Source organism: Manacus candei, unplaced genomic scaffold, assembly GCF_025592945.1.
Source record: "Manacus candei isolate 608988 ecotype Guabito, Panama unplaced genomic scaffold, ASM2559294v1 h1tg000037l, whole genome shotgun sequence".
NCBI lineage: Eukaryota > Metazoa > Chordata > Aves > Passeriformes > Pipridae > Manacus > Manacus candei.
Window position 1 is genome coordinate 17,362,038 of NW_026138085.1, and position 22,903 is coordinate 17,384,940.

Consider the following 22,903-nt stretch of genomic DNA (forward strand, 5'->3'; position numbering starts at 1 on the left):
TTCTTATTGCCACCAGCACCTCACTTTTTAGCTCCTCATCTTCTGCGTGTCTCTGCTACAGGACTTCTCAAAGCCCCTAATGAAGGCAACCTCTTCCCAGGCACTTTTGTTATTCCTGTAGCACCTCTGCCTGCTCAAATAGCTTCACTTCCAGGGAATTCCCAGGGAGCAGCTCCCCAGGCTCAGGATCCCACAACTGCAGCAGGAGCAGGATGCTCCAGCACAGGGGTGGTCACTGCTGTGCCACCCTCTGTCACAGCTTCTGCCAGGGGCTGATGGCACCCTCAGCAGGACAGGGATGGGAGCAGAGCCTGCTGTGCACAGATGGGGCCGGGAAGCTTCAGGGAGGCTTTGGCATCTCAAACTGCACTTGGTACCTGTAGAACAGAAATATATTATTTGCAGGGTGGCGTTTTGTTGGGTTTTTTTTCCACTAATGAAGCTGTGGCTGTACTAAAGTTTCTTTCTCCCCAGGCAGGTGACACCATGGAGATCTTGTGCAAAGCTGCCACAGTGGCTCGGCAAGGCCGGAGCTGCCACAGGTCCCTCGAGGGCATTTATGACAACCTGCTGGGCCTGCTCCGGGGGAACAGGATGGAGCACAAGGTGAGGCACAGCTCCCCTGCACTGCCCCCACCCTCGAGTTTCTCCCTCGGTCACTGCTTTTGTTTTACTCTCCCACCACCATTAAGGGCTCAGCCCAGGCTGCAGAACCCAATCCCTCCCCAGCAAGCTTCCTAACAGCCCCTTCTTCCCATTCCAGGCGCCGTGTCCTGTGGCAGCAGGCAGCACCACCTCACTGAAAGATTTCATCAAGGAATTACACCAAGTCCTTCAAAAACAATACAAGAATCAGAAGTGAAAAAGCACAATTTGTTTGTTTTTAAACTATGAGTCTATTTTTCAAAGATTATTTATAATAATTCTCTAAATAAATGTATTTTTGGACTAAATTTTCTGGCATTGCATAGGATGCTACACAAGTTCACAGGCACTGGGGTGATGCTGTAAGGAGTTGCCAAAGGATTTGTCCTGCTATGGGATTAAGGTTCACGCTAACATGAGGAACACAGGTCTAAGCAGAAGGAGACCAAGAGAAGGCAGACAGGAGAAGCCAGGTCACAAATGGGACCTGTTCTGAAAGCTGTGAACCCAGAAAGATGCCAGGTCTGGAGCTAAGCAAGCCCTTAGTTCTTTCACTTTACTTGTACCCTGTATTATAACCCTACATATATATATATATATATATATATATATATATGATATTTATAGATGGCACAGCCTTTTGTGGCCCAGGAGTACAGAGGCTCCAGCAGCAACAGCAGTGAAATGGCAGTAGGGAACCAAACCTCTGGCTTGGGGAGGATTCCAGCCTGGGGCAGACCTGGGGGGTGGTTAAAGTCCCTCCAGCACCAGGGACTGGAGCCATGCAGGTACTTCGGTGTCCACCACTTGGCAACCAGTTTTGGCACAGCATGGGAGAGCACTCGGCAAAGTGCCAGGGTTGTGCAGGGTTTGGTCTGTGCCGAGGAGCTGCAGTGTTTGCAGGCACAGCACAGCTGCTCCAGGCACTGAGCCCAGCACAGCTCCTGCAGCAAGGGGAGCACAGCGGGACAGGGCCCATTCCCACAGGGAATTAACCCCGGGCACAGCGCAGGCTGGGGGGAATTGTGCAGCACAGGACACAGCCAGGACAGCCTGCAAGGCCTTCTCCCCCCAGCTGCACCCCCAGGACACACACCCACACTCACCGCTCCGGCCTCTCCCGCCTCCCCAAACTCCCGGCTCCGGCCTCCCCAAACTCCCGGCTCCGGCCTCCCCAGAGTGCTGTGTCTCAGCTACACAGACCCTTCCTCACCCACCTTCTGACACCACCGAGTTAGAAAGATGTCGTGTGTATAATGTTATTAGGATAAAAAACATGCAGAGAGGTGGAATTAGGAATCAAGAATTTTATTTCATGGTATGAACATGCTCCAGGGACACAATACTGATATTTACAGTATAATGAATTAACTTTAAACATAAAACAAAGAATATTCAAAAATAAACAGTTAGAAAACCAATAAATAGGAAGACAAGTTATACAGACTAGCAGGTTTTCCCTCTACACAGGCCTGGCTGAGCAGAACTGCAGAGAAAGGTGAAAGCTGGACATGTGCAGACAGTATAGTCAGTGAAAGGCACTAAGGACCATTTCCCCTCCTCTTAAAGGATCAGGAACAAGTTAAATATGAAATAATTCATTTACATGACATTAAACAACATAAAGCAGAAACCTCAATGTTAAAGTCAATGTTCTGGAATGAGGAAAACCTTCTGGTAGCAAGATGCAAAGATGAGCACACAGTATTTATTACGTAATGTGAGTTTTGATAAATACTATAGAGCATGTACTGACCTGGGATGGCAATGGTGGTATTAAGCTCTTAAAAAAACCCATACAAACCAAATCCCTTCCTCATCAAAACATATTATGGGCCCATTAGAAATTCACAGATGGCCCAGGGCTACAGAGAAGGCCCAAGTGGTAAACCTTGCAAGCCAGACTCCTTGGTTTTACAGAAAACTTCCCAGAATTTCAGCAAAACACACCAGTTAAAAGGGAAGCCAAGCTGATAGAGCACACGACCATGACAGTGTTCCACTTTATTTAAAGTCCTCTAAAAGAGCAGCTAATTTGTTCTCCAAGACTCTGTAACAGGAGATAACCAGTTTCTCCAATCTGCCAATTAAAGGCATGCAAGCAATTATTTATTGTTTTTTCTGTCTCAAGGCTCACTTAAATATGCAGAATACTATTGTTTTTAGCAGCAGGACTGTAACATTAATTGTAAAGCATATGCCCTTATAGTTAAGATTTAAATATTTTAAATGCAATGCCATGGTCCACAGTGGTATCTTGAAGCCACTGGTGTCTGCCAGGTAAAAGAATTTTCAATGGTCTTTTTGAAAGCACAGTTCAGGAGAAACTCCCCTTAAGACCAGATCATTCAATAAATGTTAGCACAAGAGGCAACACAAAAAGGAAATACAAGTTGTCCCTGGTCCTGAGAACTGGTACAGGTCACAGTTGTGCATTTATCTGCTTGGACTCAGAACTGACAGGAGACTTCAAAGAGCATTGAAGCAATTTCAGTCTGTTTTGTTTGATGAGAAGGATGAAACACGAGATAACCCAACTCTACTCAAGGATGTTCAAAATACAGCCAGCTCTTCACAAGCAAGACCAACTGCAGCTCAGATTAAGAAAGACTGAGCATTTACCTCTAAGGGCTAGGCTAGAGAAAACAAATGCCAGTGTCTGTGTGTTCTATGAACTTAGGTGACACCTCCTCCCCCAAAAGAGAGCAGTACGTTCTTCTAGGTCATGATCCCCAAAAAAACACATTAAAAAAACAGGGAAAAAACTTACAACTCGTTTAGAATAGCACTGAAGATACCATTCAGAGTAAAATATGCCCTTTCAAGACCAGTTTTAACTATTCCAGATCCTGTCACAGAACTGTTACAGAGCCCCAAGGCATCAGGGCTTCTAACAAGAGCACACTGGTAACTGCAGAGCAAGGACTCAGGACACCTGAGGAGCTGTCTTGTGCTCTGTCACACTGAAGGATTCCATTTCTCCTGTCAGCAATCACAGCTTTTGATCCTCCAGGTAACCCCAAGATGCCAGGGAGGTCACAGCTCATCCCCCCTCCATGGCACAGGAGCTACTGAGGTGCCCACGAGCTGATGTGATGAGTTATGAAGCACACACAGTCAAAAGGAGATACATTTTCTCTGTGACGCAAAAGCAATGTATCAAAGTGATATGTGTCTATTAGCAGCAAAAATATCAAAGAAAAAGAGCAGCCATCACAAACAAATGGTTATTATCAGAGACCAGAATTTTTCTCCTCTCATCAGAGCATAGCCAGAGACCCAGCACAGCCTACACAGGAGCACAGACAGCAGCAGCTATTTCAGGGGATGTTACTGCTCTGGGAAAACTAGGCAATTCCTCCTGTTTGACTGCATAAGAGTCAAATTCATCCTCAGTGTAGAGCACTGGCCTAGAGCCAGGGATGAAAAAATGCAGTCACAGTGCTCACAGTCCCACAACTGGCACCCAGTCCTGGGGTCACAGCACCCCTGAAACTCCCTCTGCTGACACCCAGTCCTGGGGTTACAGCACCCCTGAAATCACCTCTGCTGCTCAGATTACAAAACTGCTCACATACATTTTAAAATTCCAGCCCCCAAGCACAAAAAGCAGCCAAAGCAATGCTGCAACGCAGCCTTAAAAGAAGGAAAAAAGCTCTCTTGCCTTCATATCCAAGGTCTCATTCTCCACAGTGCCAGCAGATCCCACACAAACTGATAAAAACACAAGCATTACTAGACACACTTGATTTCTGCTGCACTTCAACAGAGCATGGTCCCTTCTCAGATGTCTCAGACTTTTGTAGTTCATGTTTTTCCTATCCAGTTACTTCCTCTGTACAGCAAGACAGCAAAAAGGGACTGTGTATTTGATACACAATACTATCAGGTTAACAGCCACAGTGAGGAATATTAAATAAAAAGATTTGATGCTCTTAAAGGTTTGCAGCAACCACATTCAAACACAGATCAGTGCAACAGAGGACAATAGTGAAAGCTGCCAGTTATGTGCAAAGCAGGGCATAAATCAGATCTACCAGCCTTAATTTTAGGATTTCATTAACTGTTTAGAACTAACATATCTAGCACTTAAACACACATCTAGAACCCTTATTTCTATACATTTCAACAAGGATTGCCAACAAGTTTCCCTGCACAACACGTTTAACACATGGAATTTCACAACCATCATATATACCAGTTTAATATTATGTTAATATAACATACAATATACAGGCAACTAAGGAAAAATACATTTTTTTTTAAATAAAAAATTATAGCCATATTAAACTGTGCCATCTCTTGAATTTCATGTTCTGGCCAAACCACATACACTCACTGATTTTTACAGGAATTCTGACCAGGTCACACTACTGCAGCAGGGAGTCAATGACAGCTCCTGGCTTGGCCGAACGTTTTCTGTTTGGAGAGCAGAAAGGAAAGGGAAAAACAACACCACACACACATCATTATGCTGTCTAGGAAAGACAGGGACCAGCCACATTTCAAGTCAAGAACTACAGTGTTACTCTTCCACAAGCAAAAGCAACCACGAGTCGCCAGGAAAGCCCAGGCTGAGATCTCCCCTGGCAGTGCTCTCCTCTCCAGCAACACCCGTCTGCACTGTCAGACTGTGCTAAACTGGAACAGTCACATAAAGCAAGAAGCTGCAAGAGGGGAATGCAGCAACAGAGTATCAGAAAAATCCCTAGACAAGTCTTTCTGGACAAGATTTACTGCAGTAAAAGAGATCTCAGCATGGTTCTGTCACACCAGTAAATTACATCATGCAAAATTTTAGTACTTTGCCTTCTCATTAAGCAAATGTTTGAAGACTTGTGGTAAGTTTGCATAAACAAACTTCAGCCTTCCCCTGGGTAAATCCCTCATTACATTCAGATACCCCAGAGTTCTTCACCTTCTACCCGTCTTGGGCCTGGATCTTCCTTTTGAAGTCCTCGGCCTCTCCAGCTTCATCAGGGATTGCCTCAAGCTTTCTTCAGTGTAAGCTAAGTAAACATGGGAAAGGTCCACTTCAAAGGGCTAAAAAAACACCAAAGAAACCCACAAGACAAAACCATCAGAATCATTTCATATACTGATCAGTGGTGCTTCTGTAACACTAGAAAGACTCATCTCTTCAAAAGCAAAGCAAACTGAACGGTTTGGCTGTAAATAGTGAGTGGTAGGCACAGGCAGCAGGACTTGGACCTGTGCAGTTCAATACATCAATCAATGCAAGAGCAACTCACATCTTTCTCTTTTTTATCCAGGACAGGTGTCTGTTTCCTCATATTGTTTCCTGTATATGCCACACATTTCTGTAAGATGAAAGAGAGGTCTGTTAGTAAAGTCTTCTGTACACAGTAAACTGTCTACAGCTTTATCAGTTTCTTGCTGGGCTCAGTTAAACTCCTCAGAAGCTCATGGTAACATTAGCTGGTACACAGCCACTCTTACCAGCTGCCACTCTCCTATGTCTTCATTCCAGTGAACGTAGTTTTCAATCATTTCCTAGAAAGAAATCCAGACAGTAGTTGTTAGACTTGCACAATTTACCCCCCTAGGTGCACTTTCCACAACATGCATCTCTAAGGCCTGCACAAGCTGCTTAGGAACAGTCTTAACCATTCCAAGTTGGTTTTAATCAGGACAGCTACGCCATGTGCAGAAAACACTATTTAGACTCTGAAGACTACAGAAGATAAAATACCACTCCCAAACTGTATATATTGGAGAGCCCACTAAAGCCTGGTGGGCTCCACTATGCCAACACCATCAGGACAGCAATAAACACGCATTGTAACATGAGAAAAAAATTAGGAGGAATTGTTTTTATATTTTCTATTAGTGTGCATTATATTTAAGCTCATGATTTTTCTGTATATTGGAGTCTAAGAAAACAAGACGTGAAGAGTTCCAAATTCAGTTTTACTACTTTGTGATAGTACCAAACATTAGTAAGCACAACTTCAAGCACAGTGAAAAAAGATTTTGAACAGATCCAGGACATGGGCACACAGTGAATACACCAGTTAAATACATGGTGAACGTGATGTTATTATTTTTTAAATGACAAGGAAAATAGGCTGCAAGAGAACAGAGATCAGCACAGCCCCTGTGCCAGGCTCAGGTGCTCTGCCTTTACCTGGTAGTCCTGAGGAATGAAGTTGTCTATGATGAGCATCTGCAGACGGAGCTCCCTGCTCAGCTGCCGAATGTTCTCCAGCAACCCCTCAATCTCTCTCTGATGCTCCTGTTGCAGATCTGCCATCTGAAAACAAACCAGGCGTTTGAGAGGCATCAGACTTAGCTTAAGACATGGTAACAGCCTAAAAGAGAACAGTCCTCTGTCTGTACAAGGTTTTGGGGAAACAAAAGCAAACTCTGGTTATAAGTACTAGAATATTTATCTCTGAAGGATAAACCCTCTGAAATATTCCAGCTTGGAGAGGGCTGAAAATAGCATTAAGTTCTCAGTTTCATAAACCCAAAGCTGGCCTCCTGCCAATCCAAGCTCCAGCTCCGAGCAGATGAAAAGCATGCAGACAAGTTATATCCCTGGCAAGGTTTCAAGGAAAATCTCTCATCTCCAAGACCAAATGCATTTTTCATGGAACAGGGACTCCAGTCACCAGCCAAGGACACGTTCATCCAGTGACTGAGGAAGGGGTAACGAGGGCACCACTCAGAAAGGACAGATAGCTGAGAGCAGAGGAGGCTTTAGGCTGCAGCAGAGCAGGAGATGGGGCTCCAGCAAAAAATTTCAAACAATAAAACTGCATTTTATTTCAGAAATAACCAAACGTTTTCTTTGAAGTTCTGGATGTCTCAGGGTCTCACACAACCCTTCTCACCCTGGCCTGGGGAAAAGCTCTACAATGTGCCACTGCGAAACTCCAGTACCAGACTTCGTTTAATATTTTTGAATTGTGTGACCCAAATGGACAGCACAGAAAGACATTTCTAAATATATGGCACTTTTTCCAGCATTACAAAGCTGATGGTTCACCCTTCCCAGCTCCAGTCCTTCAAGGATCACTGGCAGAGAACTTCAGACACTAACCTCTGATTTTGCAGCCATGAGCATGGTCCAGACTTTCTTCAGCTTTTTGGTTTTCCCCTGTGCTTCCTCCTGGAGGTTGGTGTACTTCTCCTCAATGTCCAAGCGCTCTTGCTGTGTGCAACATTTAGCACAGACACCCACACATTAACACAACCAAAGAAACTCTCTGCAACAGTATGAACAAAAGGAGAAACTACCTGAACAAACAAAGCATTTGCCAGGAGTGGAGCCCTGGCTCAGCCAGGCTGGCTCAGCCCCACAGTGGTCGCAGTGGCCTCTGGAGGGGTTGTGTTTGCAGAGCAGAGCCAGGCCAAGGGACACAGCAGGGCTGTCCTGCCATGCTGTGTGCAGAGAGCTACAGCACAGAGCCCCACCTCCTTCTCCTCGAGCTCCTTGCGAAGCTGCTCTGCTCTCTTCCTTCGTTCTTCCAGTTCCATGTTTGATTCCTCCAGAAGCTTTTCTTGCTCCTCTGCTTTTGCCAGCAAGTCCACTCCTCCCACAATCACCTTCTTCTCCAATGCAGACAGTTTCTCCAACAGGGACTGGTGCTCTTGCCTAGACAGAGAAGCAGGTGTGAGACTTCCTACACTCCAGTGCTCACCAGGCAGCAGGTCCAGCTTGGTTTTATAGCCCAGACAGCACTCACAGGGCTGGAAAAACTTGTCTTGCTGTTTAGGGTTTAAGTGGGGGTGAGGCAGTGCACAGGAGCACAGGGAGTTCCCCAAGCCCCAGCTCCCATGGCTTTCTCTCAAGCAAAACCAGGTCAACAGAGAAATGTGTCCTGCTGTGTAACACCTCTGAGGGGGCTGCAAGGCCCCAGGGACACCACCAGGCTACTCAAGGCACCCCTGCCCAAAGGGGCCCTGCCAGCACAGCAGTGCCCAGAGGGAGATGCTGAAATGGAGGGGAGTGAACAGAGACCAAGGTAGAGCAGCTGAGATGCAAACCAGGAATTCTGGAGCAGCCCCTTGGCAGCAGGACTGTCCTATCTGCTGGGGCAGTGGGACCTCAGCAGCTCTTTGGCCTCAGAGGGGAGAAGCCCTGCACCCAAGGTGACATGCTTGTGGCTGTGCTGCAGGAAACCTGGCCTGCTACACGGCAGTACTGCTGCTCCTCACAGCTCTTGGCTCAGTCATTTATGTCTCTAGGCTACCTTGCACAACTTGGTAAAGTTAAGAAAAGAAAGAAGTGGCAAAAGGATAAAAGTTTGTCTTTTCCATCTGCCCTAAACTCTGAAAGCAGACTAAGCTCCACTTTCACCTTGACAGCAGCAAGGGATGATGTTCCCTTTCTACAGTTTGACAGACATCTCACCAGGCATCTCCAGATATTCAAATGATTAAGGAAGGAAAAATGCACACAACCACACAAACTGCTGAGAGCACAGTACTCACTGAGCTTTAAGCAAGTCTTTTTCTCTCTTCTCCAGTTCAGCTCTGGCTTTATTTCTTTCTTCTTCTTCCATATCAAGTTTAGTTTCAAGAGCTTTTCTCTCCTCTTCAATCTTTGCTTGCATCTCTACCATCTTATCAGGGGAAACTTTTTTTTTGCCTTTTGGAAGAGATGAAGAAAATAAATGAGTTCACTGAAAAATAAGACAGCCTCTGTGTAAGAGCATTTTTTCCAAGTTCAGATTCAATACCGGCATTTAACAAAAATTTAATTACATTTGATTAGATTAGATTGTGATAGGCACAACTCAGTCTTTCAAACCCCATTTTAATATTGACCAGCTGTCACCAGTTCCTACAGAGAAGCAATGCTACATAACTGACACTGGAACATAATGCCCCCAAAATAGAAAACATGAAGAACACCTGGAGAAGGAGCACTGCCTAAAGAGAAGCCTGAGCTGGAAACTCAGATGTTCTAACAATGCAGATTAGGCCAGAGGAAGGGAAACAGAAGACTGCCTTGACCTACAAGAGCTCAGCTACCAAGAGTCACATACTCAAATTTCAGATTAGCATCTCCACCACCCCCCTTGGTCACTGCCCTCCTTACAGGCTTACCTGTGCCAAAGTGGGCACAGAGACATTTTTAAGAACACACTACTATGAAAATAGAGAGACCAGAAAAATTCAGAACAATCCTATGAAAACCAGGCAATTAAAAGAAAATTTTGATGGTATTTGTCTATGGCACAGTGACTACCCACAGCCTGGAAAGCACCAAGGTTTGCTGTGCCTTGTCAGCTGTGTGTTTACAATGGTCCTACAGCAGCACACATGGGCCAGTTCCTACAGTGTAACACAGTCAGTGGCCACAGCAACTCCCTGAACCCACTGGCCTCAAGGGTCTGTCCCAAACACACCAAGTTTGAAACAAAGTGTGAGGCTGCTGCTCTCGAGGTCATTCTGCAAGTCCTGAGCCAACTTTCACTGTAATCCCAGGAGCACTCAAGGCAGGTGAACAGAGATCCTTGGGGGTTATGTGGAGTGAGAATGCCCAGCCTACATGCATTTCCCCAAATCCAAAAGTCCTAAATCTCTCTTTATTCATAGGTAAAGCCTTCATTTTGTTGCTTTGTTCTTCTCCAGACATGAAAAAGCCCACCCTGTAGAACCCAGCTGCCCTGACACTCCCAGGGGCCCCTGACTGCCATGGCACTGGTTCTCTCAGTCACACAGGGTACATGGTCAGAACATGCCCAAGGAAGCTGTGCAGTAAAAGGCTTCTCTCCCTTCAGTCTTCATGGCATTTGGTTTCATTTGTACATATACATGATATGCATCTTATTTACAATTACATTATATTAAATACACATATACTCCAGCAGACAAAATGCAGTGCACATGCACACACATGTACACACCTGTACACGTGTTTGTTCATGTGCACAAGAGCATTAATTACTGTTGTGGCAAGGTAAGGACTCTAGCACTACAGCAAACCACCTTCATTTCCATCTGCTAAACTTCAGAATCAGATAATAAGCACTTCTTTCTGAGTTTGTGGTGCAAAACTCTCACTAATTAGTCTTTGAGTAAGAAGCTTTCTGGAAGTGCTGTACAGAGCTCATCATAAAGAGATAAGCCAGATAAAGGCTTCTTACTGTTAGGACATAGGTCTATATACTCTCAGTTCAGGAGAAAAAGGTGAACTGAAGCAAGCTGTATGATCCTTTCACAAGCTCTGCAATTGTACTCTAAGGAGGTGAAAATCAATTAGACCAACCTGCTTGATCTTGCATTAAGAGGAAGTAGAAAGCAAATCGCAGAGAGGCAGCAAACACATGAAAAGAGGAGGAAAGAAAATATGTTATTGCTTTGATCATTTTGGACAAAGATCATTAGCAGCAGAACAAACATTAACTTTGTATGCATATTTCTGCACTAGAAAACACAGGATAATCATCACTAAAAACCCCTCCATTAGAGCAAACACTAATGTATCATGTTCTTATGCTAAAGCAGAGAAGGTTTGTGTACTTCAGAGTGCTTTGCATCTCCAGGATAACGTTCAGCTCACTCTGGCATTCTCCTGCCCATTCAGTGCAATGCTGGATCTAAACACAACACTGGGAGCCTGCCGCAAGGATCATGCCCTAAGAAACAGTCAGAGGGGGCAGATTCTCCTTCCATCAGAAACTTCATGCTTCCCCCCACTCAGGAGAGCCAATTCTGTTATATCACCTGTAAAATGTTAGCATACAGAATACATGTTCTAAGTTTTAACCAAGTTTCCAAGCCAATTCTTTGCAAGGTACATGAACAGTTGCACACAGGGAGTCTCAGCACAAGATTTCTCCATTTAATTACACAGGGGATTAGTAGGTTAATTTGCAGTAACTGGTGCTTCCATAGAGGTATAGAGCCACTTGTTATTCAAGCAAGTGTAGCAAAAAAGGCAGGGCAGGAGAGGGATAACAAAAGACACCACATGCAGAAGGGTCACACTTGAGGACAGTTAATATCCAAAACCACAAAAAGCCACACTTATCCTAATTGCCAAAAGCCCAGCACAACTTCCCCAACAGAGCAGCCTCCAAACCTGCAGGAGATGGACTCATCCACCTGCTGACACACCAGCAGTTTGCTATTAACTGTCCTCATCCAAATAAAACACTCTGGTTCCAAGCAAGCTTTGAGAAAGCAAGACTGAAGCAAGCAGATTCCCAGGCTACCATCATATGACCCACTTGTCCCTGCAGTTGTGTTCCTTCTAAACCTGCTGCCACCCTTCTCTGAGCTGATGCTTTCCACTACCATCACTAGGAAAATGTGAGTGAACCGTACAGCAACACCTTCCACACTCTCTCCACACAGGAAGAGAGGGGACTGATCCATCCAGGATAACCACAACAGTGGGGGAAGTCCCCACAAGTTGAGTCCTGAGATGTGATTTGTTTCTTCAGTCTTCACTGACTGTAGGGTTTTTACAGGCACAGAGGCCTCTCTGACCAGGAGCAGCCCAGGCTTTCCTCCTCACTAGATCAAAATTTGGATCTCTTGTTCCTCTGAACTCTCTGAACAGACATCAAGAACTAGATATTGTGGGGCAGTTAAACCCCCAACCACCAAGGATATTTTTTTAAGTATCTGGAAAAATATTGCAAATCAACCAAGTGTTGGCACATTTTCTTTGCAAGTATAAACTTTGTGCTGTTTGACTGTTAACTGCTCCATTCATTTTCTCCAAAACTAATTTGGAGAAGGCAGAGTCCAATATAACGTAGCACAGCCCATTTCACATGTCTAGTTGTCCTTTTGATGAACTCATGCTGTAGCAATTCCCATTAAAAAACTAGCTTAGATTTTTTTCCCCATGTTTTAGAAGGCACATTTAACACAAGTTGCAAACTGGGTTACTTATTATTTCTCAATTGTCTTTAAATCTTGCTCAAGCAGCTTCTCATTCTCTCACATAGCTGGCTATCAATGTGCACATTGAACAACTGTTTTGAGCATGGAAGCAGCAAAGGAAAAGCATGCTTTAACAGAGTTACAGCCTCACGTTTATCTTTCCAACAGACAAAGCAGGGAAGAGTGCAACATTGCAGAATGGAGTGTGCAGATTATGGAAAGGCCAAAGCTTAAAGGACTTAAGAGCTCCCACTCACTAGTGAAGGACTTATCCAGAGGTTTCTCTATGACAGAGCATGTGGAGTCTGAACTACTGCTGCTGCTACTGCCTGGAAAACAGAAATGCGTCCCACAGAAACACCCAGAGAGGAAGAAACATGCAGATGGGAAGTTAGTTCTAAAGGAAAGAAACCCAGAAGAGCCAGCAACCTAGTTCAAAAAAAGCACAAGTTCCCATTAGGAAGCATTTGCTAGGATCCCTCCCAGACTCAGCTTGCAAAGCCACCATTTCCCAGCACAAAACTGCATGCTCAGAAAGACACTTCAGTTAAAACCCATCTTAACCAGACTACAGCTTAAAACCACATGCCAAGGCAGCTTCCATTTCAAGCAACAACAGCACAGAACACCAGATCATAGTGGAGAAGGCTGTGGATATCTGCCATAGCTGAGGATTCTGTGACAAGGAATCCTTTCCAGTCTTAAGTACATGGCAATGTGCACTTCTCCCTCTGGAAGGCAGACTCAGCTCACACAGGGGCAGTCACTGCATACTCCTGCTAAGCAGCTCCCTTAGAAAACTTAACTAGAGCAGCTTGTTTGGGAGTTGAGTCAGTCAGTTATTTGCCCTGTACTCCTTTTTGAAGGTGGTCTCCTCCTGGGAGGGGATTTGGGCGTGACTTGGTTCTTGGACACAACGGCCAATCTGTTCACTTCTAGAAATAACCAAAAGGTGAAAAATGAAGTAGAATTTGTTACAATTATCACCAAAGGCATGACAAAGGTCATTTATGATTGCTTGGACAGGCACCAAAACAAAGAGAGTGCATCTAAAAGCAGGAATGCTTTAAGAGGAATTTTTTCAACAGATGTGGGTGCCTCAGGACAGGAAGGCAGTTTGCCAAAATGAGTGTACTAGAGAAGCTGGAATTTGAGGTGTAGCACTGGGCTTGAATTCTCTCTGCCTGTGAGGAATCATCAGCCAGGTTCCAGGAGCATGGCAAGCTCCCAGGAAGCCACAGCATGCCGTGGTACACAGTGACCTGCAGTTCCAGGTTCAGCCACTCCCCTGGGGGTTCAGATGTTATACAGTAGTTCAACACTGATGTAGGGCCAAGAAGACTTCATCACGGGATTTCCAGAGTGCTCCCAAACAAGGGATGTGCAGCTCCCTTTTCAGCTAGCACGAAGATACCCAAAGGTTAAGTTTTCCCTCTACCAACATAAAATAGGACACTAGAAGAGTCAGTTACTGAAGTTACTGTCCATAAGACAGATGAATCCTTTGCCTAAACCACAGCCAAAATTCCCCTCCAACCATACCCATGGTTATAAAAACCACATCTGCCTACAAATGATCTTTGGTGTCTCCTTCCTCCCACGTCTGTGAGCAGGGGAAGTTCCACACCACCAGTCAGAAGCCATCCACAGCCACCTTGCGGCCACCAGGGAGCCACCACAAAGGAGGATGTCACCACAAGCACAGCGACCCGAGTGGAAGCAGATACTACACAGGTCTGGAGCTGTCCATCCCCAGACAGGGCACCAAAGGGCTTGGTTTCTAGGACAGGCATGATAATTGCAGCGGCATAGGGCAGCTCTACAACTGCACTGGTCCCTGCCTGCCTCTGCCTACAGTTCCTCCCCCAGCTCCTGCAGGAGAGCAGACTGGGGGCACTGGCAGGAATCTCTGCAGCCTTACCCCGCCGTTTCTTCCGCTTCTCCCCGTCCTCTCCAATCTCCCCATCGTCATCTTCATCCTCCTCTTCGGAATCACTGGTCTCAGAACCAGATATCTCTTCCCCTGGAACAGAAGAGTGTGCTTTGAGATGTGCTTTCCTTCATCTCCTATCAGCTCGTTACTGTGACAGCGGCATTTGTCCAAACCCAGCAGTGCCTGACATCAGCTTAGGAGCTCCTGCAGAAGTCCTCAACTGCTGAGCAGACAGACAGTTTGCAGTGGCTCAGGAAACTTAAGGACAATCAAGATAAGCAACTGAAGGCTGTGATGTCAGTGTCTACGTGTTAGAGCTCAAAAGGCTGCTTTTCATGGAAAATAAAGCATCTTTCCACAGCTGAAGCTACAAAGTTTCCCCAGCAGCATCCCACCACACCTTCTCTTCTATCTCAGACTTCTCTCTCAGATGAAAGAGAAAGAAGCATTACTCTTTCCTGCTTCTCCTGGATAGGGCAGATGCCAAACAGCAAGTCATGTTAGAGTTACTGCTACAGCTGTTCTGTGCTGTAGCTCTGCAGAGAGATGTGCCAAGGTCACTGTTTAGCAAGCATCCCTTTGGCAGGGTCACTCCATGTTGACAGACTTAGAGTGACACAAGACTATGAACCTACAGGGCTTAAAGAAGTTTCTTGTTTCTCTACACAGTGTTTGAAAGTCAGTCCCAGTTCTAGCTCCACAAATTTAATTCAGTTTTCCTCTCACTAAGTGCATCCTTCCTCCTCAATCAGGGAAAACATCTGACCTGCTGTTACAGTCCCTTTCAACTCCCTACACTGTGCCAGAGTCCCCCTGCATGCCAGGGAGCCCTGGCACACCGATCCCAGCCCCGGGCACACCGATCCCGGCCCCGGGCACACCGATCCCGGCCCCGAGGCCACCACTCACCCTAGTGCCAAGTGCCACCTAGTGGGCAGAGCCCGCCCCCCCCATCACCCTCAGACATCCCTCCAGGCACCCAGCACGACAAACCAACCAGGACACCGAGCTGCCCAGTGGCCACCCTCCTGTGACACACGTTGGAGCAGCACAGAACAAGCACTGGTGCACAGAGGGACCCCAGGGGGAAGGACAGACTCACCTTCCTCCAGTTTTTTCTTAAGCTCTTCGATTTCTTTCTGGAACTGGCGGAGCATAGCATCCTTGGGATCCTCATTAATCCTGGCCTTGTTCTTGATGTTCTTGGCTCTGTTTGCATACCTGAGAGTGCTGATGGTCTCGTCGTAGTTGTAGTCTGCCGGGCCGATGTTTGCACACTGTGACAGAGACAGGGTTACTGGGGGACATGTCAGAGCCCACAACACTGCAGGGACCCCCCCAGCCCTAAGTCTCACACTGCTGCTCTCTCCCAAGCTTTCCTGCTGCTTCTACACTGAAGCTGCTCTTGGTTACCCAAGCACAGTTTCTGTTCGATCTTACACGTGCATGTACACACCTCTGCACAGAGGCCAAGGGAAAAGGAAGAGATGCACAGAGAAGACTCTCTAGGCTGCAAACAGCTCAGAAATAGAGGTAAATGCCAAGCTGTCTCAGCTCACCATCATGGTTTTGGAGTTGCCCCCCAGGGAGTCCTGGAGGAGCCGTGTCAGTTTGGAGTTCCGGTACGGCACGTGGGTGCTCTTGCCATCCACCAGCGCAGAGATGACATTCCCCAGGGTGGAAAGGGACAGGTTGATCTTGGTGGCTTCTTTCAGTCGCTGCCCTGTGGCTCCAGTTTTTGTCTGTCTTTCAGAGCCCTGCAAAGGGAACCGGAAGCAGGAGTTAAAACAAATCCCCTAATACATCTTCTACCTCCAAACAGAATCAGCTACACCTGAAGTCTTGCTAGCAGCCATGTCAGTAACCACCTCATCTATCATTAGAGAACCTGGGTGAGCACCTCAGACATTGTCAGAGAGACAAGTCAAGCGTTCAGTGACAGCAAATTCTGGATTGCTCAAAGTAATGCAGCTGGAGAAAATGGAGATTTTGTCCCCATGAACAAAAATGTTATGGGCAGTCAGTCAGCAGTTAAAAGGCACCTTAGCTGGAGCTGCTAACCACCATCTACAGTTCTTCCTATCAGCAGATCAAGGGAGAGCAGCAACACTGCAATTATTTTGAAGAGTCATAGAGCATCCTATACACACATCATGTAAATAAGTTAAGATGCAGACATTGAATGCCTTTAGTCTTGCTTTTCCTGCATCTTCCCCAAGAAAAAGTACCTCAGTGTAAATTTTGGGCTAAAGGCTTGTTTTACCAGCACAATTACATTGGTTCAAAGTGAGACAAGTGATGAACTGCATGGTCACAGTCCCCTGGAAAAACCTCACCAACCCGAGCCAACCGTGTTGCCCGAGCCCCTGCTGGGCACACTCACAGCCAGATCCACGAGGTGCAGCTTGCCCATGCGCACGTGCATGTTGCCATCCACGCCCTTCTCGCTGCACTCGATGGTGATGGTGAAGATGGCGTGGGAGCGAGAGCTGTGCTCGTTCATGTTTGTGGCACCAACAGAGCCTGTGCACGCAGAGAAAGAGCAGTGATGCCTTTGGAATTAATCATGTGCTTCTCTAACTCTTCCTGCTCTCAGAGGAAACTCATCCCCACCTCTTTACCCCACCCTGTATTTCAGAAGAGGGCAGAGGGATGCTCAGACTCAGCAGCAAAGTGTATTCCTGGGCACTGAAGTTGCAGTACACATCCAACCTGGACTAGCAGAAGTGTTACAGCCTGCTGCAGCTCTAAGCCAACCACAGGCTCCCAAGAGCAGCAGTTATCCTCATCTGTTTCTTTAAGGCTACAAATACCAGTAGCCTAAGGTGTCCACAGCTGATCCCTGAAAACAGCTGTATTTTCAAAAATAAGAGCACAGGAATCCACGCCAAGAGCAAAAGTAGTCAGAACTTTAAGTCATTAAATAATCTGAGCTTAACAAAGAAGTCTTGCAGAACACATAAACCACCTCCCACTCACAGCACAGGGCTAATGCTTATCCTGATCAGAACTGAAGAGGGAAAAGGACCAAGAGACACAGTAGCAGTTCTGACAACACTGACTGCCCTCACTGCATCCTGCCTTTGCTGATCCCCTGCTGGCACTGCCCAATGTGGGAGGCACAGCCTTCTTCACCTACCCCTACACAAAAGGGCTCTGGGACAAGATAACCTTTCTATTCTGCTCAGCTGAACAACCTTCCCAGCAACAGGACCAGGGTCTCTCCCTGTGCTCTGTAAGCAGCCCTTTGCTCTGCCTGAGCTTTAACCTGCCCCCAGCAAGGCTACGTACGGTTCTTGTGGCCCAGAGTCATGATTCTGTCCATATCATCTGCATTGTTTACGACATAAGCTGAGAGGTCTTTGATATAAACTCCCACATCAGGTCTCTCTTTAACCTAAGAGAGAAACAGTTCAGACTGAGCATCCCTAAGAGACCCCCAGCAGCAGTTCTCAGTGGTACTGTAACAGTGCAGTGATTCACCCCTCCAGGTTCTGGTTTGCACATAAAACACTCAGAGCAGATAAGGAATAAACACTCATGCATAACAACATTCCACAGTTTTCCCCTGGGGGTAAGACATGACTTCAAGTCTCACTCTCCAATTCCTAGAACTGCTGAGGGGCCTGTGGGGTAGCACTGCAGGTACAAAAGTGACTGGATGGAACAGCCAGGTTCTCACTGTGCAGCTGGCCAGGTGGAAGGGATTCAGAGAAGCCAGGAGTGATAGCCAGCTACTCTGTCTGCAAGGAAAGAGGACTGCTGAGGAGCCCAACCTCCCACTTCCCTTCAAGTGCTGCTCTGGCCTCGAAAGCAGAATACTGCTCTCTGAGTCCAAGCAAACACCACTTTGAGAAGAGCAGGCTCACCTCTAACCTCTGTGTCTGGTCCTTTCCCAGCAGGTCCCGCACTTCCTCATTGTAAATCTCCAGGTAAGAGACACGAACCAAGAACCTGAACACGAACAGTTTGTTTAGTGAGAATTTGCTCATGTCCCACAAACAATCAGAGTGAAAATGCAGTGAAATATCAACACAATCTTGCTGCCCCCTCAAGAACTGCCTCAGTAGGAGCCTTTCAGCTCGGGCCAGAGGTACCATTTCAGTTATCATTGTCAAGGCCAGGCTCCTGCTACACATGGACACACACAGAAAAGACAGAAGCAGTGAAGAGAAGCTGTTTACCTTGTGTCCCCCTCTGCCTTGGCAATGTGACCAAATATATGAGCAAAGGAATTGGGAATGATGCCTCTGAGCTCAGGAACTGCTCGGACCCCTTCCATGGTGAAAGTTTTGCCTGTTCCAGTCTGCCCATATGCAAAAATAGTACCTGGGGGACAAGATAAATGAGCAAACTCTAAGAAATTGGTAACTGCAGTTTTATCTCAACCCTTCTTAGCCTGATAGCACTAAACACCTCTACTGTTATGGAGTTGAAGTCTTCCACCCACTCCAGTAGCTACTGTACAAGGCTGGGGCAACAGAAATGCTGGGCACACACAGCAAACGGGGCTGAGCCACTGTTCAATCCAGCCTGCAAGATGCCTAATAAAAAGTCAGCTGGTTTTAATTGTGCAGAGTGATTAAAGTCTGGAGTACTAGTACACTTAGGTTCCACATACAAAGAATGCAGGCAAGCCCAATTAATAATGTGGTCAATTAGCAGAAGATGATTATGCACCAACTGCAACCCCAACTATTGCTCTAAGCCACAGCAGAAAGGGTGTGAGGGTTCTCCAGCACAGCCACAGCACAAGCCCAGCTCTGAACCTGCAGGTGCAGCTACAGTTTGGACTAGAGAATCAGCCTTCACAGAAAGGCATCCAGAAATGTCACTGAGACCCCTGACTCTGGAACTCCAGAAATATGACAGTTCTTAGTTTTAGCCTAGCACTGCTGAAAACTCAAGCTTTCATTGTCAAGCCATTACAGATTGGAAAACTGAAAAGAATATTTTGGGTGGAAGGGACCTACAATGATCCCCTAGTCCAACTGCCCAACCAATTCAGGGCTGACCAAAACTTAAGCTTGTTGTTAAGGGCATTGTCAAAATGTCTCAAACACTGACAGGTTTGGGGCATTGACCACCTCTCTAGGAAGCCTGTTCCAGTGTCTCAGTAAAGAAATGCTTCCCAATGTCCAGTCTAAACCTCCACCAGCACAGCTCTGAACCATTCATTTTTGAACCCCAAATTTTAATCAGCTGAAACCCAGGTGTTAGCACAAGAGCTTATGAGGCATTTTACAAACGCTGAAGAATTTTGTAAACTGCTGTTGTTTGTAGCACACTTAGAGAAGGCAGTGATCTGCTTTCCTTTATCTAATACATTTCCATGCATAACAGACACACACACAAATCATGGCCATACTCTTCCCAGCTGCAGGAAGCAATGGACTGCCTGTGAGGTAGGCTAGATGTGTTTAAGTAGTCATCTTAGTTCAAAACAGCCAAGTTCAGAGTTAAGAGTGCAGCAGTTCTCTGCAGAGGTCTGTGTGCATACCTAGTGCTGCAGAGCCGTGGCAGCTGCCTGGGTGCTGGCACTGGACAGGGAAGAGCCACTGAGAACTCTGACAATAAGATAAAGCGCAGATTTTTGCAAAGAGAAGATACAGGATAAAAACACAGAGCTAACTGACCTCAGCTGAATCTTGTTCATCACCAGTCTCCCAGTGTTAATGATCACAGTGGGTACAACCACTGAGCACTCAGAACAGCAAGTACCTCCAGGCTATTTTAAGTTCACAGCCACAACAGAGACAACACAGGGCCACAGCCCTCAGAAGGTGAAACTCCCTTAAACAAGATCAGCTGGAACTCCAACAAGGCAAAGAATAGGAGATGGGTTGGGATCCTTCACTTAAAACACAGGACTTACCATTGTATCCCTCTAGGACAGAGTCAATGATAGGTCTTGCAGTTAAATTATAGACATCCAGCTGTTTACTCTCTGGTCCAAACACTGTGTCAAATGTAAATGTCTTGGGAGGCTCGTTGGAGGAGTCTGTTTTATGCACAGTTATGGTCCCTCTCATCTCATCCACGTTCACAGCCATTTTGTAGCCTGTGGCTTTCTCGCGGTCGTTGAGGGGTCGGCACCGAACCACCACCTTGACATTGTCACAGCTCTCAGGCCTGTCCAGCTTCTCAGGCTTGTTGATCTGCAAGTGTTTGAAAACCAAAAAACACACAGGTGGTAATGCTAGTGTGGACACAGAATCATAGAACAGTTTGGGTTGAAAGAGACCTTAGAGATAACCCATTGCACCCCCTGCCAAGGGCAGGGACACCTTCCACCAGCCCAGGTTGCTCCAAGCCCTGTCCACCCTGGCCTTGGACACTTCCAGGGATGGGGCAGCCACAGCTTCTCTGGGCAACCTGTGCCAGGGCCTCACTACTCTCACAGGGAACAATTTCTTCTCAGTATCTCATCTAACCCTGCCCTCTGTCAGGACGAAACCACTGTGTGTTTAAGCACAAATGCTGTCGAATCAGCTCAAGCAGCTGCACACATCTCTACAGGATCGTGAGCTTGGGGAGTTAAAACCTGAACTGGTTTATAATTAAAGCTGAGAATCACGTTTAATCACTCACTGCAAACTGTTCGTTTGCCAACAGGGAAACTCAATGAGTAATCCTTGAGCATTTCATATTCAACGTGGTCTAAGAGTCTTTTCAGGAAACGCTTTCATGCTTGCAAGCGACCTGCAAGCAGTTTGCTGGAACTGTGTGCAGCCATGACATTCTTTCACATTAATACCGACCACACTCTCAAACCTCACAAAGGTTTGAGCAGGGAGCACTGCTGAAGGGAATTCATTTCACTTACAATCCTCAGTGTACTTGCTGAAATGTAATCGTTTAGAAAATCCGAACGTTGTATTATAAAACCTCACAAACCTTTTCTTTCATGCAGTTACCAAAACAAATCTTGAAGCGCGGCTGATGAATCTGCTGTCACATGCTCTCCTGATTAAATAAACCTAAAGCCCATTTGCTCTAGTTAAGCCTCAGACACTCCCCTCGGCGCGAGGTGCTGCGGCTGAGCAGATACCTCCTGCTAGAGCAGCGCTGCTGGATGTCAACAGAAAACAAAAGCCTCTCCCCCCTGCTCGGCTCCCCCTCAGGCCTCAGCAGAGGCTGCTGCCGAACGCGGGGAGCGGCTCAGCCCCGCCCGGGCGGGGCAGGGACCGCACACGACGTGCGGCCAAAACCCAGGGGCGGGATTCGGGAGCCGCCACGAGCCCGCCGGGATGGGGGTGAGACCCTCCGGAGAGGCAGAACCCTCCAGCCCCCGCTGCCACGGGACCTCGCCCCGCCCGCAGCCCCTCACCGCCCCCGGCCCGCTCGGCCTGACAGGCGCCCGCACGGGAGCGGCGGGGCCTGCGAGCCCCTGCCAGCCCACGCCGGGTTCGGCGGCTCCTGCCCGCCGAGGTGCGCAGCAGCCGCGGGGCCGCAGTGTGCGTGTCCCGTATCCCATCTCCCGTGTCCCGCACCCCCGGCTCACCGGCATGATGGCGATGGCGGCGGCGGCAGCACCGCCCGGGCGGCGGCACCGCGGAACAATAACGGCACCGCGCCTGCGCCGCCCCGCCCCGCGCCCAATCCGCGCGCGCTGCGGGGGCCCCGCCGCCAATGGCCGGCTGGAGGAGGCGGGGCCGGAGCGGGCCCAGCCAATGACGGGGCCGGAGCGGCGGGGGCGGGCGGAGCGTCCTGTCGCCATGGGAACGGCGGGGTGGGGGGGCGGGCCCGGACACCGCCCGGGCTCCGAAGGGAATGATCGGGGTCCAGGGGGGCTGACCGGGCTCTGAGGGGAATGATCGGGGTCCAGGGGGGCTGACCGGGCTCTGAGGGGAATGATCGGGGTCCAGGGGGGCTGACCGGGCTCTGAGGGGGATGATCGGGGTCCAGGGGGGCTGACCGGGCTCTGAGGGGGATGATCGGGGTCCGGGGGGGCTGACCGGGCTCTGAGGGGGATGATCGGGGTTCGGGGGGGCTGACCGGGCTCTGAGGGGGATGATCGGGGGCCGAGGGGGCTGACCGGGCTCTGAGGGGAATGATCGGGGTCCGGGGGGGCTGACCGGGCTCTGAGCGCTCTGGTTGGGGTTCACTGGCTCTGACTGGGCTCTGACGGGTTTCTGGGGCTCTGACGGGGCTGCAGCTCCAGCCTGTTCTCCACACAGAAAATCCATCTCCTCCTTTTCCTGACTGGAATGTTCTGAATTACTCCTGAGATAGAGGGAATGCAGAGTGCCTTAAATATAAACAATACAGACCAAGTGGCACAGAAATCAATTAGCCCTGTGCATAGAAGAGGCACGTGTCCAGGTTATCTGCCATTTAGTGTAAATCCTCACGGGATGCTGCTGGGATCCTCCACACCTGCTGTTCTACTCACCCCGCTGCATGTCCACATCCCACTGTGCACGTGCCGTACATTTACAGGAAGTTATTCCA

General features: G+C 47.8%; 1 protein-coding gene across 2 annotated transcripts; it reads right to left on the minus strand.

The window, feature by feature from the left end:
- Positions 1 to 1,937: 1,937 nt before the first annotated feature.
- Positions 1,938 to 22,053, minus strand: KIF3A (kinesin family member 3A). Of its 2 annotated transcripts, XM_051794075.1 has the most exons (18): positions 21,954 to 22,053; positions 20,325 to 20,607; positions 18,634 to 18,778; positions 18,319 to 18,403; positions 17,741 to 17,846; positions 16,833 to 16,972; positions 16,009 to 16,206; positions 15,552 to 15,726; positions 14,438 to 14,539; positions 12,774 to 12,845; positions 9,106 to 9,262; positions 8,086 to 8,266; positions 7,712 to 7,822; positions 6,794 to 6,919; positions 6,106 to 6,159; positions 5,898 to 5,966; positions 5,564 to 5,688; positions 1,938 to 5,064 (listed from the first exon to the last, which is right to left on the minus strand). In XM_051794075.1, the coding sequence occupies exons 1-18, from the start codon at positions 21,957 to 21,959 to the stop codon at positions 5,016 to 5,018; spliced, it is 2,184 nt and encodes a 727-aa protein (XP_051650035.1). In that variant the 5' UTR covers positions 21,960 to 22,053; the 3' UTR covers positions 1,938 to 5,015. The 2 variants fall into 2 exon arrangements, with proteins under 2 accessions (XP_051650035.1, XP_051650036.1); XM_051794076.1 differs by lacking the exon at positions 12,774 to 12,845.
- Positions 22,054 to 22,903: the final 850 nt, after the last annotated feature.

Excerpts from the sequence above, each read along its gene's own strand:
- KIF3A (XM_051794075.1), bottom strand. Across the intron at positions 16,973-17,740 it reads GACTCTGGGCCACAAGAACC|GCTCTGTTGGTGCCACAAAC; the intron begins GTACGTAGCCTT and ends CTGCGTGCACAG. Across the intron at positions 15,727-16,008 it reads GCAACTCCAAAACCATGATG|TGTGCAAACATCGGCCCGGC; the intron begins GTGAGCTGAGAC and ends TCTCTGTCACAG.